The sequence below is a fragment of the Zingiber officinale genome, chromosome 6A, assembly GCF_018446385.1.
Source record: "Zingiber officinale cultivar Zhangliang chromosome 6A, Zo_v1.1, whole genome shotgun sequence".
Lineage (NCBI taxonomy): Eukaryota > Viridiplantae > Streptophyta > Magnoliopsida > Zingiberales > Zingiberaceae > Zingiber > Zingiber officinale.
In genome coordinates, this window is record NC_055997.1 from 10643021 (window position 1) to 10659968 (window position 16948).

General features: G+C 34.3%; 2 protein-coding genes across 5 annotated transcripts; both read left to right on the forward strand.

The window, feature by feature from the left end:
- Positions 1–1522: 1522 nt before the first annotated feature.
- On the forward strand, positions 1523–8237 carry LOC121995784 (uncharacterized protein At5g02240-like). Its single transcript, XM_042549553.1, has 7 exons — positions 1523–1713; positions 2577–2848; positions 2930–2966; positions 3045–3142; positions 4548–4609; positions 6412–6535; positions 7929–8237. The coding sequence occupies exons 1-7, from the start codon at positions 1656–1658 to the stop codon at positions 8046–8048; spliced, it is 771 nt and encodes a 256-aa protein (XP_042405487.1). The 5' UTR covers positions 1523–1655; the 3' UTR covers positions 8049–8237.
- A 644-nt stretch (positions 8238–8881) lies between these two features.
- LOC121995785 (serine/arginine-rich SC35-like splicing factor SCL30) lies at positions 8882–13502 on the forward strand. 4 transcript variants are annotated; one of them, XM_042549557.1, is made up of 8 exons: positions 8882–9129; positions 9878–10039; positions 10178–10255; positions 11130–11294; positions 11412–11452; positions 12531–12597; positions 12707–12889; positions 13099–13502. In XM_042549557.1, the coding sequence occupies exons 2-8, from the start codon at positions 9885–9887 to the stop codon at positions 13217–13219; spliced, it is 810 nt and encodes a 269-aa protein (XP_042405491.1). In that variant the 5' UTR covers positions 8882–9129; positions 9878–9884; the 3' UTR covers positions 13220–13502. The 4 variants fall into 4 exon arrangements, with proteins under 4 accessions (XP_042405491.1, XP_042405490.1, XP_042405489.1 ...); XM_042549556.1 differs by having other exon boundaries at positions 8882–9057; XM_042549554.1 differs by lacking the exon at positions 8882–9129 and adding an exon at positions 9145–9256.
- Positions 13503–16948: the final 3446 nt, after the last annotated feature.

Below are 16948 nucleotides of genomic sequence, written 5' to 3' on the forward strand. Positions count from 1 at the left end.
TTTAAAGAAAGTGAGAAGTTCTGACATGTGTCAAGAGTTGGAAGTGGGGGTAATTTAAAGGGATGAGAGATTTTAACATATGTCAAGTGTTGAAAGGGGGACCATTTAAAGTTATGAGAGATTTTGACATGTGTCAAGGGTTGGAAGGGGGGTCATTTAAAGGGATAAAAGATTTTGACATGTGTCAAGGGTTAGAAGTGGGGTAATTTAAAGGGAGGGGAGATTCTGACATATGTCAAGCATTGAAGAGGGGTAATTTAAAGGAAGGGGGTGTTTTGACAGGTGTCAATGGTTGGATGATGGGTAATTTAAAGAGGGTGAGAGATTCTGACATGTGTTATATGTCAATGGTTGGAGGGAGGGATAATTTAAAGGGAGAGAAGATTATGATATGTGTTAATAGTTGGATGCGGGTAATTTAAGTGTCAAATTAGGAATGTAATTTAAAGGAAGGAGTAATTTAAAAATTATATAAAATAAAAAAATTAAAAAATTTTATAAAAAAATAATAAACATAATTGATTAAAGAAATAAAATTAAATAAATATTTAAAAATTAAAAAAATAATAAATAAAATTAATTAAAAATAAAACTAAATAAAAATTTAAAAAAATTAAAAAAATATAAGTATTAATGAAAAAATAATAAACAAAATTAATTAAAAAATAAAACTAAATAAAATTAAATAAAATTAAATAAAATTAAAAATATATATAAATATTAATGAAAAATAATAAATAAAATTGATTAAAAATTTAAACTAAATAAAAATTTTAAAATATATAAACTAAATAAAAAATTTAAAATATATAAGTATGAATGAAAAAAATTAAAAATAAAATTAATTTTAAAAATGAAATTTAAAAAAAAAATTAAAATATATAACTATGAATAAAAAAATTTTAAAATAAAATTAATTAAAAATAAAAAAAAATCAGAAAAAAAAATTAACTCTCATCATACTTATATAGTTCCGAAAAAAAAAAATTAAAAAAAAAATCAGAAAAAAAAAAAAACAAAACAAAGGTTACATGCGTCTTTTTGGCGGGGGAGAGAGGGGGAAGTGGAGGGGTGCGTGTTGACGGGGGGAAAGCAATTTGCTATTTTAATATAACATCATTCTATATATAACAATCTTTTACATTGGTTTAATAAAAAATATTGGTAAAAGTATTTTTGAATAAAAAAATACAAAATAAGGCACCTTTTTAATGATGATTAAAATTAAGGACACTTTTTTTTTTTAAAAAAAAAAAATTAGAGCGCTTAAAAGTTAACAATATGACAATATTTTTACTTAAAAGTTTTATTATTAATAGTCTTACAGAACTTCAAAATTAGAAAAAAAAACATAGAATATTTAAGAATTAGAACAATGAAAACTATAAATTTAATTTTATTTGTTTATTAATTTGTTACCCCCCAGGGCTTCAACGCCGGTATGCAAACGTTCCAGAGATGATCCTGTCCATCCAAACAATAATATCGCCCTTTCGACTGTCCAGATCCGTTGCCCATCTGCTTTTTCGTCGACTCTCTCTCGATTCTTCTAGAGAAGTAGTTGCTCCGCTTCAACTAGATAACGCCCAGCCTGATCCGTTCTCTTCCCGTCGGAGAAAGAGTTGCGGTGCCGAAGGCGTGGAAAGTGGTGAGCCATGGCCGATGCTTCCTCCAGGATCACCGTTCTCGTCACTGGCGCCGCCGGTCGCACAGGTTCTGGCTCATCGCGCATTCACTTCCTTTTCCGGCTCTCACTTCTTCTTCTTCTTTCCACGTATTTTTTTTGCTTGTTTTTAAGCATGAGAAGTTGAACTTCAATTTTTGTTCTCGAGATTTTTGGATATGGCAAAAATACAAAAGCGATGCAACCACTTTATCTGATCGTTTTCTGATGGGATTTGGAAAATCCCTAATTTTGGAAGAATTTGTAGTTATTGTCCAACGCAGTTGGAATTTGGACCGAAAGAATTCGTTGGAACTTAGGAATGCGAATTCAACTTGCATTTATTTTTTTCCAAACTTAGATAGTGTAGTTCGCAATAAAACGGTGTGTTAGTAGCTGTATGCGTTGTTGATTCATCCATACTTAAGATAGATGATCGAATACATCGATATTAAAGTTCTTCGTATTATTAAAAAAACTGAGAAAAGAGAATGAGGTAGCGAAAATTGATGCCGAATGAACAATTACGTACATGAAAATGGATAAAAGATTTTTTTTTTAAAAAAAAAGGTGTAACAACTGAATATTAAACTGAGAATGAAAAGATCAATTCATTACGAAAGTGTTCTTACGACTGTGGATTCTACTTTATTTGGTGATTTGAAATTTTGACTTATCCGATCCTATATGAGACATATAGAAAGATGTTACTTACAAAAAGAAAAATTCATAGAAAGGCCTTTGCAGTTTTACAAGAACTAAGATCCTGTGGGATTTAAGCTGACAATCTAGTTCGGGATGCATTGCAGCAATAGTTTTGAGTTCTACTTATGCCTATAGCAGAACACAGAGGCATCAAGAACACTAAATGCTTGTGTGTGTGTTTCACCATGTTTGTAATTTTTTATTTCAGGGCAAATTGTTTTTAAAAAATTGAAAGAAAGGTCAGATCAGTTTATTGCAAGAGGACTTGTACGTACTGAGGAAAGTAAAGAAAAGATTGGAGGAGCTGATGACATTTTTGTGGCAGACATAAGGGATGATAAGGCTATTGTTCCTGCTGTGCAAGGCATAGATGCACTGATAATTCTCACAAGTGCTGTGCCAAAAATGAAGCCAGGATTTGATCCAAGCAAAGGGGGAAGGCCTGAGTTCTATTTTGAAGATGGGTTATATCCTGAACAGGTTATATTTCTCTGGTCAATCTCTTCCTGCAAATTTTCCTTTCTTTTCTTTAGTCTAACCTAAGATTTCCCCATGATTTAGGTTGATTGGATTGGTCAGAAGAATCAAATTGATGCAGGTAACACAAATTCTCTAAAGATTTTTTTTTTTCATTCTAAACAATCTTGCATATGACTAACATAGCTATTTTTTGCAGCCAAAGCAGCAGATGTAAAGCATATTGTTTTGGTTGGTTCTATGGGTGGAACAAACCCAAATCATCCATTAAATAGTCTTGGGAATGGTAACATATTGGTAATTATCCTTTTTCCTTGGAAATTTTGTTTTTGTTATTAATTTTCTCTATTTATTTTAATGTGTTACTTATAAATAATTTTATTTTATTTTGTGATGACCAATTCCAATTAGTTTTCCAAATGCATGTAGAATTGTAAGTAAGCATTGCATAAGCAGCCTATGACAGATACCTTTTTCTTCCTGGCAATATGACAAACATCTCAAATTCTCGATGAAATATTCTTGGCCTATTTTCTATTATAAAGGTTTCCTGAAATAGCAATGATTATTTCAGGACCAGATAATTAGCAGGTGCTTGAATAATCTCATCTATAATGCTCAAGTTATTGGGTATCAAATTAGGATTTGAGATTGCTTTGGACCAGGTCTTTATTGGCAAGAAACAGAATTAAAGCTAGTAGCAACATACTGCATTTTGAACTGTTCTTCTGATGTCCCACTGACTGAACACAACTTGTGAAATTATCAAACTGTTAAGAAGGAAAGTTCTCTATTTTATATATATTCAGATGAGCATTTAATTGTGTAATTATGCTGATTAGCTTGAGATGGATAACTTGATAAAGAAACTTTACATACACTTCAAAATTGTCCCCAATAAAATCAGAGTCAATACATAAATATAGCACAACTTTTAACCTTTTTCTCAAATGTAGCATAACTTTTCATTTTTCTCTAATCCAGCATCATTTAGGTTTCATGGTAAAATCTAGCATCCACTTTTAATTCAATGCCAAATCAGCATTTTAATGAAAACTGGATGGAGTTATGGTGGAAGCTAGATTTTAACATAAAATTTAAAGGTTGTGTTAATTTTGAAAATAAATAAATAAAGGTTATGTTATATTTATGTATTATCCATTAACATTAGGTTTAGATTGAGTATTTTATGTGTGCTGAACCCATGTTCAACCTCTAAAGTAGACTGGATTTTGATTGTAAATCAGCTTGAGTGGTAGGTGGTTTGGTTGCTATCAAATTGGTTTGATGCCTAAATTAACCTTTTATCTAAGCTTGGTGATTAATGTACTATATGAATATGCAGTTATATCATCTAAGTTACTACTCGATTGAAACAAGTTCATAACCTCCCCTTTGCAACATGGATGCCCTTAGGAGTCTGCATCTATTTTAGCCACTTAAAATGGGATAAGCACTTTTTAAAAGATGTAGGATAAGCCCAAATAGTAAAATGTTTTGTTCAGACAGCCTTCAGATTAATGTGCTTAAGTAATTTGTTGAGACTAGGTTTTGGCTTGGGTATTCAACTAGTTGCTTAGTAAGAATTATCAGGGTGTTTTTTTAAAAAAAATGTGTGTGAGTAAATGAGAACCATTGATGGCTATTGAAATTAAAAAAATTATGTCCTGTCACAACTAGTTTATCTGCTGCTCTGCCACAGGTCTGGAAACGAAAGGCAGAACAGTACTTAGCTGAATCTGGTGTACCTTACACGATTATAAGGTATGACTTATCAATCTGTGTTTGTCTATGCCGACTTGATTGCTGGTCAATATCTTGTTTTTATGTAGATACTCCAAGCTGCTTCAGAAGAAATTCTCTTGCAGTGAACTTTTTGCTTTTGGCTTGTTTGTCTGCCGTAACTTACTGCAACCCCTATTACCCCTATCTAACTGATATGTGTCATTCAGAAGAAAAGGAAAAAAAACGTCTTCCTAGACCCACAACACAATAGATTAAAATCTCATTCCACCCGTTTGATAGTCACAAGCATTTCTTTCATCCCTGTATTGAGCTAGATGAACTTATGTGGATGTGTAATAAGAGAGATTGAATTATTTGCTGTTCTTCTTGTGACTCATCTCTCTTTCTCTGTTCCTTTTTCTCTCTATCCAACTAGATGAACTTTGACAGTGTAGCAAGAAAAGAATGGACTATTAGTTCTTCCTGTTTCTCATTTTATTATCTCTCTCTCCCTTCCATGGAGACAATGCCTCACTCACTTAATCTACTACAAAAGAAGACAATGGGGGAATTAATCAACAATCTCAATTCTTTTTATCCTCAATTTAAATCTCGAATCCAAATAAACCAAACCAGGTCAACTAATTGAGCATCAACTTCTTGTGCAATACAGATAGTATGGTTTTGATAGATATTTGGCTTTTGTTCAATCCAAATTGAACCATAGGTATTTAATTATTTTATAACTGAAGTCAATTAGGTTCAAATTTAACCTGAATTCATTGTGTTATACCCCAAATTAGGTGTCACTCCCAGCATCAAGATGGTGCCATTTCAGGCAATATCAAAATTGGTACTGAAATTGAAATAATAAACCTTGTTCTACTTCAACATGCGAAGTTCAAGCATACAAAGTTTTTTTTCTTTCAGAGAGACCAATTTGGCGTTTTTAAGTTGGGAAAAGGTAAGTCGCTGGGCCCTGATGATTCCTTGGATTTCTAGTTTTACCAAGGATTTGTTGAAGGTAGATTTGATGTTCATCTTTCAATATCAAGTTGGTTCAATGGGATTAGAAAAAATGAACCATTTAAATCTATTTTCCAAATCAGTGCTAGAGAATAATCATCCATGGCAGGCTAATATCCTTAATTCCCTTCACATGAGAACCATATTGAAAGTTTTGGCCAACATAATGATGCTCGAGTGCTTGATCAGCTCTTTTGAATAAATATTTACCATATGAAGATGCTAGCTCTTTTAATGATGGGGGAGTTCCTGCCATTCTGTATGCTATATCCCCTTTTGCTGCTTTGGTGTGGTTAACCTCTAGATCTATCTCAGCACGTTGCTCACATTTCCTTGTCGTGACAACAAAGATTGATGCAGGATGATAGAAGTGATGGACAAAGTGTAAATAGTACTAAGGGAATGGATCTCCCAAAGGTTATAATAACAGGGTGATTAATCAACTCCCCGAAGTGAAAGCGAATGGTGTAATGTCATTTTATGCCATTCATGCTAAGTTTCATGAAATATACTCCATTCCGATCTGTTGGGATGACAAACTACAGAATTGGAAGGTCATAGTTTGGTACCTATTCCAAATTGTATTTTTCCTCAAAATAAACCACTCCTAGAGACTGTGTACTCGTACTTGATATGCAAGGTCCAATACAATGAAATTACGTCCTTTCTCTAAAAAATATTCATCAAAGAGAAATGCTGAAAGATAGGTCATATAAACACTGCAGTTCCTTCTCTTCACATTGATTAAGAGAGAAGAGTATCCTCAACATGAATTGTGTTGATTGACGACAAATGAATTCTTGTTGATGGATCAGGCCTGGAGGTTTGCTCGATAAAGATGGTTCACAGCGAGAGTTGGTGGTGGGAAAAGATGATGAACTTCTCCAGACTGATACCAAATCTATACCAAGAGCTGATGTTGCAGAAGTCTGCATTCAGGTACTGCTGCTGCTTTTATTTTATAACCATACAAATTGTCTTGTTCTTCCCTGTAGCAGATAGATTACTGGGTTATCTACCAAACAAGTCCATGAATTTCTTCATATAGTTTTTTATCGGAATGAGTTGGAATTTTTTCTAGCACCATTTAAACTCGTCCATTTATCTCTATTCTTTAAAAGATGACATGATGCTCCTGTGATATTAGCTATATTCTATCACCCCATAAACAAAAATAGGAGGTATTAGTGCTGTTCACAATAATATTTAGAAATCTTTAATTTGAAAAAAAAACCATACACGTGTTTACTGAATTGATTTAATGCTACATGGATTCAATATTTTAATGGCTGACCCATAGTTTATAAAATCACGATCCTGGATCGTAGGATCGTGTGCCCTACGATCCAATTTGAGTGATCATGAATCGTGCAAAATCAATTTTTACAGTAGAATCGTAGCAGGATCGAAATATGATCGGTAGAATTGGAATAGGATAAAAGCATGATCGGTAGAAGCTTTGAGTGACCATAACTTTTGATGTAATATATCAAATTGGAGTTCGTTTAGAGATCTATAGTTAATAACAAAGTTTACCCTTAACCATTCAGTTTCAGATCTAAAATAAAATATCTTTCAAATTTTTTTTTTGTTGGATGCTCGAAAGATTTTATTATTATTATTATTATTTGTAAAATTAGGTCTAGGATTTCAAAATTATTTGAACATTTGTTTAGTTGTTTTTTTAGCAAGTTTTTGATTAATAATATTTTGTCATTTTTGTCATAAAATGATGAGTTTTTGGATATTTATTGTTTGGTATTCTATGGAATTAACGAGTTTTTAGAAGATTATTTTTGATATTTGTATTCGAATCAAAGGATTCAATAACTTTCATTGTGTTAGTTGCTTTGTTGATCTTTAAATTGGGTCATTTGATAAACTAATGGAACATTCTTAAGGTTAAATGTTATTATTAGTGTTGTTGTCTTAATAGAATTTTATACTATTTCATTTGTTGATATGAAAATATAAATATTTTTGAGTGGTACTCTACTAGAATGATAATTAAATTAGTAGTTAATTTAAATTTGTATCGATGGTTGTATGTACATTTAAAATTATTATTTTGTTTATATGCAAATGACCTTTGTTTTAATTATTAATCAAGGATTTTTAATAGGATCGATCCCGACCGATCCTCACCCCAAATCTATTTTAGATCACGAATCACGATTCTGTAAATTATGGGCTGATCGGTTTAATTTTAGCAGTTGCTAACACTTTTAATAAGTTATGGACGTTGTGTTTGATCTAAAAGATTATTATTTGGAAATTATTATTATTATTTTGGCACTTTATCAAGTTTTGAGTGCTTTATTCACTTGAACAGGCTCTACTAAATGAAGAGATAAAGTTCAAGGCTTTTGATCTGGCATCGAAGCCTGAGGGTGCTGGTACTGCAACAATGGATTTCAAGTCCTTGTTCTCCCAAGTCACAGCTCGGTTCTGAGCGCGTGAGAAAAAAAAAAAAATTTGAACTTACCAACGAGGGAATAAATTCTAAAATTGAATTGTGTTTTATACTGAATAAAATATATTTTGAGATGTGCTGCAGCTTTAGCTTTCACATGATTCTTGTGATGATGGCTAAATTATAATACAGTTCACCCAGTTCAAATTACTAGCAGTTTTGTGCAAATATTCTTGGCATTTTTTAAAAGCTTTTTTTTTTTATCATTTCATTCTCACTCACTACGAAAACTCCAAATGCCCTAACCATTAGAACTTAATTGGAATTTATGTGCATGAAAATAAAAATGGAAAAGGCATAAGATTGCTGATTTATGAGTGCATTAATTTGCTTTGCTATTAAATTTTTTTTCTAGCCAATCTGTCCATAAGATTAAAAATTTGATTGTTGGATGATTCAGACTTGGAATTGAATCTATCAACATGCAATTTATGGATTTTAATTTTGTTATTATATTCTTCAAAAATATATATCTATAAAAAAAAAATTCTTTGATGTCTCGACAAATAACTTGGACTGTTTGAAATTTTTGTGCTATTTTTATCTATTGAAAATTTAAAGAAAACATTTATCACCAATCATTTAATTCTATTAACCTATAAATAAATTTAAAAGTTGAAAATACAATAATATGAAATAAAAAGGTATGATTCAGTTTTTGGATATTCACACATTGGATTCTCTCTTCTTCTTCTTGTTTTTTTAGTTAATTGATTAATTTGGTGCGTTGGGAATTAAGAATTTCCTCGGAGATGAGTGGGCTCCACGGCCAGCTTAGCTATCACGCGCAGGTCACGGGCCGCCTATATTTTTGTCCCAAATCGTGATCCGTAGCCGTGTCTCGTCTCATTGTTAGGGTTTGCTCCGACCGAGAGGACGCTGCCTACGATACCTTCTTATCGCCGGCTTGCACTCGTCGCCAATCCGGGAGATCCTGCTACTTCCTCTGTTTTCTGATTGACATTTTCGCTTTTCCTGTCTCCTTTAGGTTCGGTTTCTCCTTGGCCCGGAAATGCCCAGCCGTTGCCCCTTTTTCTGTTTGATCGTGTTGAAGATCTCGGTTTTTTTTTCTCTATTGTTGTTTCTGTTTTGGTTACTCTTTATCGAAAATGATGCTCGGGATGTTTTATATATATTCGCGTTCATATTATGCCGATGCTATTAATGCAGTTTGTATGCCTTCAAAAGTATGAGTTTTTAAGACGTTTTCCATTTATTTGTTATGTACCTACACGGCTTGATGCCGTAGTTTTGAAAACAGTATTTGTATGATTTTAAAGTTTTTTTCCCTTTAATATTAGTTAGGTGGTATTTGTTAGTTAGCATCTTCTATTAGGTTAAGGTAACTTAGTTGATATTGAAAAATTGAGACCTGATCTGCTGATTTCACTGGTGTATGACAATAGAGTTTAGAAGTTATGTTAAAAAAAAAAAAGATGATTCCGGAGGTAAGGCTGTCATGCCTCTTCAATCATGCTCCTTATCATTAATTGTTATATTCTGATAGCGCCAACATACTTCTTGTTGCATTTGACGAACTCCTCTTGTGAGAAACTTGTGCAGTGCTCTTCTTCTATATTCCTAAATGCTCATGTGACTAGAAACTTCCAGGAATGTCATTCTGGTCTAATTGCCTATCAAACACAAAATCTGCTCTTCCAAGAAATATTGTTGTGAACATGATTTGTTCCTTCTTTTATGATAATTTGAACTATTTGTTTATGTATTGATTCTGTTGATATTGTAATCTCTTGTAGTCATTATTGACTTCCAATAAGGAATGATGGATTTTTGCTGTGATTTTTCAGATTTCCAATGAGGAGGTACAGTCCCCCTTACTATAGTCCACCCAGGAGGGGTTATGGTGGCAGAGGAAGAAGTCCACCTAGGAGAGGGTATGGTGGTGGTCATGGCGGGAAGGAACAGGGATCTGGTAGCCTTTTGGTTCGAAATATTCCTCTAACTTGTCGGTAATGTTTCTCTTAAATTTGTAGGCTTTCTTGTTTGAATTATTGGATTAATAGAGAGATAAAGGATATGAGAATTTGTTTTGGATGGCCAATTTAAAACAGTACATTTATTCACGAATCTTTTATTTTTCCCTACAGACCTGAGGATCTTCGAGTTCCATTTGAAAGATTTGGTCCTGTTCGAGATGTTTATATGCCAAAGGATTACTATTCTGGGTAAGTTTACTTGGGTTATACACATGTTTTTTTAATCTTTTTGCATGTGCTTGTTTAATTTTTTATAAGAATAATAGGTTATCTGATTTTTCTAATATTCAGTTCTTGGGTTCTAGAGTTTCATTTATTCTAAATGCTTGAGATCTTTTAAAGATCTTAGACTAAAGCAAACTATCACAGTTAGGCTAGTTAACCCACGATTGACTTCTCAAGCTCATCACGTGCTTAGTTTCTTTCTGTATTATCTCTTAGAATACATTCTCTGTATGAAAAAATGTTATTCTGCATCATTTGCTGCTACACTATTCCTTTTTTTATTTCCAATATGTGTTCATTCTTTAAATGATTCTCAGGGGTATATTGATTTGAAGTTAATAGAAGCCATGCATTTGTTGAAGAACACTCTTTATCATTGCATAATATATTCTTTTTGTTGAGGACTAGTGTTTTGTTCAAATCAAGAAGTTCCTGTTTGAAGAGAATTTAGTCCCTCATGAAGTTTAGTTTGGTAAAGCAAAGTTAGGAAGATCGACTTTTTGAATTGGGTTTGACAAGAAGATAATTGGAGGATTATATTCTAAAGTGCTCCATAGTGTACATTCGATTGAAGAGTATGGCATGCAAATTATGAAGTGATTGTAGAAGATATTTGAAGACATTAGAGCTTGACTGGTAACTCATTTTTCTGACACGTGAGCACCATTTTACTGGAGTGTTATTTATCATTGTCTGTGATCCTTCAACAAGTGTACAAGACATGTTAAGTGATTGCTCCATTACGGTAAACTTAGAAACACGGAGATCTTTTCACCTTTTCCTACTGCCATGAATAAATTACTTTTTTCTGTTCTGATAACTAATTATTATGTTACAGAGAGCCTCGTGGATTTGCATTCATAGAGTTTGTTGATCCTTATGATGCTTCAGAGGCACAATATCACATGAATCGGCAAGTGTTTGGTGGTAGGGAGATAGCTGTGGTTGTTGCAGCTGAGTCAAGGAAAAGGCCAGAAGATATGCGTAAAAGAGCTAAAGCCAGGTATTTGGATAACCATTATGTTTTATTGACTTGTTATTCTAATTTCTTTTTAAAAAAAATCTTGATAATGGCATAGCTTGCTAATAATGTACTTACAATTTTTCTTCTTCTTACTAGAGGGCCATCTGGTTATGATCGCCGCCGCCCTTCTCATTATGGTAGTTTGTCATTGCAATCTTTATGAAATGAATATCTCATATACCTTCTTAAGTTATAATTCTGACATGTTTCTGTAATTTCATACTTGTTTATTTCTAATTATCTATTTTTTCATTGGCAATTTTGCTAGAATCTAAGTTTTCTTCTAATTTCCTGTAGGTAAAGCTATACTTTACTTTTGTTAAAATTTAATTATCTCTTTACATTTTTTATTTTGTTTTAATGGCTTCTTGGTTCAAGTGTTTTGACATACTTTGTGTATTATTAAACTCTATTATTTACATTTTCAATGATATTTTTAATCGCAAAGTGAAATTATGTGAAATTAATAAGAATAGCTAGTGATTATTTATCTTCAAAGTCTGAAAACACCATTGATATTCTAAGTTTTGTCCACCAGCATCGTTTTAATTAGAAGATTAACATGAATAGAAATGACTAATGAGATCACTAGAGAGATTATGTATTTTGGGTGGCTTCTTGATTCATTCTACCATTATGCAAATACTTTCTTCTGCAATTTCTGTTTTTTTACAAATCAAAAGTCAATAAATGCTTTTGTTAAAAGGATCTTAGATCATGCACTCAGATGTTATGGTCCGATGCTATGGACTCATATTTGCTTCTCAGTTAGGAATTTGATACAATCTTGCACCTGATTTTCTTAAAGTTATTTATTTATTTTTAATTATTTTCTCAAAAACACCATTCTTTTCAGAGACTTGACAATTTTCTAACAATCCTTTTTGAGTACCAACTTAGGTGTAGATAACTTCTCTTGTCCTGAGTTGAATATACTTATGGATTATTGTCCGTTGTGGTGATATATAATTTACTTGTTTCCTAGTAACAAAAATAATTGATGTCTAAAATTGTGCTGCTGTTTTTGAAACTTCTTTAATTTTATGTTAGCCTCAGTTGGACTTTATTGTGATTTTGATAAGATGATCTAGGTGATCTTGTGTTTCTATTTTATCCCTTAGTCATGTTTTGTTGAGCAACATGCACCTATCTTTTTGAGAAAAAAAGTGTATTCTTGTGCTAAAGCTTTTATTAATGATACTTTGGATTTCACAGGACGCTCTCGTTCAAGGTCACGCTCACGATCTCCCCGTTATTCTTCAAGGGCCCGACATCACTCACGGTGAGCGTAGGTGTCATATTTATGTATGTTTTTCACTCTAAAGTTCTGGAGAATTTTCTTTATGAATTATTATTTGAATCTTCATTTTTTTCTTTTGTTTTTTCACTAGATCCTACTCTCCCGCACCAAAATCCCGCCATGACAACTACTATTCTCCAAAGAGAAGACAACGCAGTTATACAAGATCCCCTAGAGACCATTCCAGGGAACACATTCAGGATGAAGACCACCGAATCAATTCTCCAAGCTACATTGATACTGATAGAAATGGAGATGCTAATGGTCACGAAGAGTAAGTTAAACATTCCATCCATCATACACAACTTTTTTACAATTTTTGTTTGTTCTTTTGGCTTCTTGTGTTTTGAATGTTCATGATTCTTAGTGAATTTTATATGGCACTATAAAAATGGTGTCGGATACTTAGTTTATGGATTCACAGAATTGTTGGCCTATTCTGGTTGATCATTTCATTACTGCAATTTCCTGGTTCATGTGCAGGAAGCCTCATGATGCTGAGGGATCAAGATCCCATCGCAGGTCGCCAAGGCATCCTTCAGTTTCACCTCCAGGATCAAGGTCAAGATCTACTGATTCAAGTCCTAGGCGAAACAGCAAGTGAATGGCACAACTTTTATTCATTTCAGCTTCAATAAGCATCTTGTACCTTTCATGGCAACCAGAAACTAGATGACACTCCCTAGTTTTGAAGTCTTTTTGTGCTGGACGAGTTATACTAGGATTCTGTGGGTTGGCCTGTGAGATATTTCACATGGATTGTGATGTTAATTAAAAACCCTATCTATTTGGCTTCATTAAAAACTTATCCATCATCATGTTTGAGTTAAATTTCATTGCAAAACTTTTAAGTGTAATCTTGGGGGTGATTGGTTTGGTCCTCAAAATTTTTAAGTATAACTTATTTATTTAGTTTTTAATTGCATGAAGGTAATCATTTTTGCTACAATGAAATGAAATACTAATATTATTGTATTTTTTGAAAAATTTAAATATGAAAATGAAGATTTTTTTATAATTAAAATACTTCCTATTCGTTTATTTATTTTTAGGTGGAAAAGTGTTCTATTTCTCGTTTTCCAATTGTTCTCCTTTCCTGTTCTCCTTTCATACACGCAAGGTGTAAATAGAAAAGCGCAATGCTTATGTTTAGCTTAGTGTGTCTTCGTGCTGTCTTCTCAGTCAGTTGTTCGTAATATGAATTCCGGGAAAACTGCAATATTAAACAAAAAATAAGACAACATAGTGGCAATAAAGGGATAGTGATGCCCAAGATCATAAACTCACTCAAACTTTGTTGAAAATTCACCTTTATTTCATGGAAACCATGCTATATTTATCACTAAGGAATAAGAGTGAGAAAATGAATTAAGCAGTCTGATTTTCTTGAGTAGTTTTCCATCAAAATATAAATCCGTGGCCGGTACTTCTTTCCATCTATTATGAGTGCTAGATTCACCTTTTATTTATGATAATGATCTTTCAAGATGATTTTCATTCTGTTCATCTTAGACGTGTCTACCAATGAAGCATTCAAATAGGATGTTGAAGTCTATTTTTTTAGGTTTTTGGATTAACATAAACCAGCTCTTATCATGTCGAGTTTGTTCACAAAATAATGGGTATAACCACTTCCTATTGGATGGGTTTTACAGCCCACTGTTTGCTCTAATTTTTTGTAGCCTTATCAACCATGCCTCGGGTGTCCTATGAATGTGGCTTTGAACTCCATAAGGAAGCTATCAATAGTTTATTTCCCTGGTGCAAATAAATCTTGATTAAGATGGTGCAAATAAATCTTGATTAAGATGTCTCATGTGTTCATTATTGTTTGATTATATCCATAAATGCAGTCCAACTAATCCTCAGCAAACTTACATCTTACGGGATGCAAGGCACGGACGACTGAATTCATTATGGTGATATAGGATCTGACAATTGAGAATCTATAATCATCCCTTTAAGCATCATCTTGAGTAATGAAAACTTTTCTTTTGAAAAACTTCCTTCAGTTAATTTAGTTTTGGTGGTACAGGAATCACTGAATCTTAGATATGTTGAATGGAACACTTAGATAAGTGTTGTTCTACTTTTTATTCATTCAAGTCTTTCCTTGGAATTTACAGTATCATTTGATAGATTTGGCGGCTATGAAAGAGCTCCTAATGGAATAAACTGATACTGTATTTGATAAATTTCTTCCCCTCTGACAAAGCTGGTGTACTGACACAGTACAAACATCAGTTGTTCTGAAAAGTTATCTAGGAAAATTGTCACAATTAGATATGTGGATCAAATTTTTTTTAAACTAATTTTACATCTTATAAATTCGTTTTGGAAGTTAAATTGGATTTACAGTATATTAATTTTCATAGTTTGTACTGTACTTAATTGGTTGAGTTATTGTACTAATTATTTATGATCTATCTTTATTATTATAATAGTGTTGGCTGATGGATGTAGTTTTTCTTATGTATCTATTTATTAGTTGTGTTTTGTTGATGTTCTAAAATATCATTCTTTATTCTCAAAAATGCAGGTTGGGAGCATAGTTTTGAGTATTATTTCTATGCTTTCAAGTCCAAATGATGAATCTCCTGCAAACATTGAAGCTGCGGCAAGTGAAACTGATACTTTGGCTGGTATTCCAAGAGGTGTATTTGTTGGAATCTTAAGGTGGTTTTGGTGTGATCAATAAGTTAAGTTAGGTCCCGTGTTATTTTAATTTTGTGCCTTAGTGTGCAGGAGCTTAGGAGCACAGGTAGTCGAGCGGAAGACGCATCTAGCGAGAAGGACGGCACGCGGTGCGTCCGAGGGACGAGGCGCTGCGGAAGAGTACGCCGGCGGACGAGAAGGAAGCGTGCGGTGGTTCTAAGGGACGAGAAGCCGGAGAGAACGACTGCTCGAGGAGCAAGAGACGCAGCTAGCAAGAAGGTCGGCACGGGGTGCGACCGAGGGACGAAGACTGCGGATGAGTACGCTGGCGGACGAGAAGGAAGCACGCGGTGATTTCGAAGGATGAGAAGCCGAAGCAGAATCTTGCTCGAGAAGACCGGAGGTTGGGTTCGGGTGAGCCCTATTCCGGATGACAGAGATCACCGAAGCAAGCGGAAGACTCGGTTTGAGGCGAACGGAGTCGGAGCAGAAGACTCGGGCTAGAAAAAGTCAACGAGGTTGACTTTTCCAGCCGTGGCGCCCCAGATTGATAGGAAAAGTCAACGGGGTTGACTTTTCCAGCCGTGGCGCCCGGAGCTGTCCGGGGCGTCCGGACCCCTTCGGGGCGCTCGGACCCTTTCCGGGCGCCCCGAAGACCGGAGGTTGGGTTCGGGTGAGCCCTATTCCGGATGGTAGAGATCACCGAAGCAAGCGGAAGACTGGGTTTGAGGCGAACGGAGTCGGAGCAGAAGACTCGGGCTAGAAAAAGTCAACGAGGTTGACTTTTCCAACCGCGGCGCCACAGACTGATGGGAAAAGTCAATGGGGTTGACTTTTCCAGCCGTGGCACCTGGAGCTGTCCGGGGCGTCCGGACCCCTTCAGGGCGCTCGGACCCTTTCCGGGCGCCCGGAGTTGATTTTTTCACAGGATTGAGTTTTGACTCGATCTGAACGTTGGGGGATAAAGTTTATCTCCCCCAGGGCGCCCGGAACCCTCAGGGCGCCCCAACCTAAGGCTATAAATATAGCCTTGGTCCAGAAGTTTTTCAACAATCAGAACTCAAGCAATTCTTTCAACACTTGTACTTCGTTTGTAGTTTAGCTTCTTTTTGTGCGCTTCATCGTTGTACGAGGCTTCTCCGCCTGAAGGAGTTTTTAGTGCAAGCATCTTCCTTGGATTAACAACCTCCCCGGTTGTAACCAAGTCAATCCCGGTGTGCCTCGTCTTTTTTTGATTTATTTTCTGTTTAGCTAATTTATGCAAGTGTTAGTTTAAGAGTTCGAGAAGGGTTTGTGTTTTTTATTTTCAAACTATTTAACCCCCCTTCTAGCCGACCGTAACGGTCCTACAGTATTTTCATGCTCTATAAATGAGCTTTATATATCAAACAAGAGGTGAAATCCTTCTTTGTTTCTAAATCTAGTTGATATGCAACTTATTCTTATTCTCTTATCCTTCCTAATTGTTCTCATCCTTAAAATCTTCATCAGGAGACCCACAAACACCATTTTGAATTCTGCTGTTATTATTCAAAGTTTAACTAGGCATGACATGAAAACAGCAGATAAAATAGTCCATTGAAATTTCCACATTATCCGACCAAACAAGGGTGTCCAACTTACTTGTTAGCACACGTTCCTAAGCTAAGCTTATGATAAAGCCAATCAAGTAGAGTGT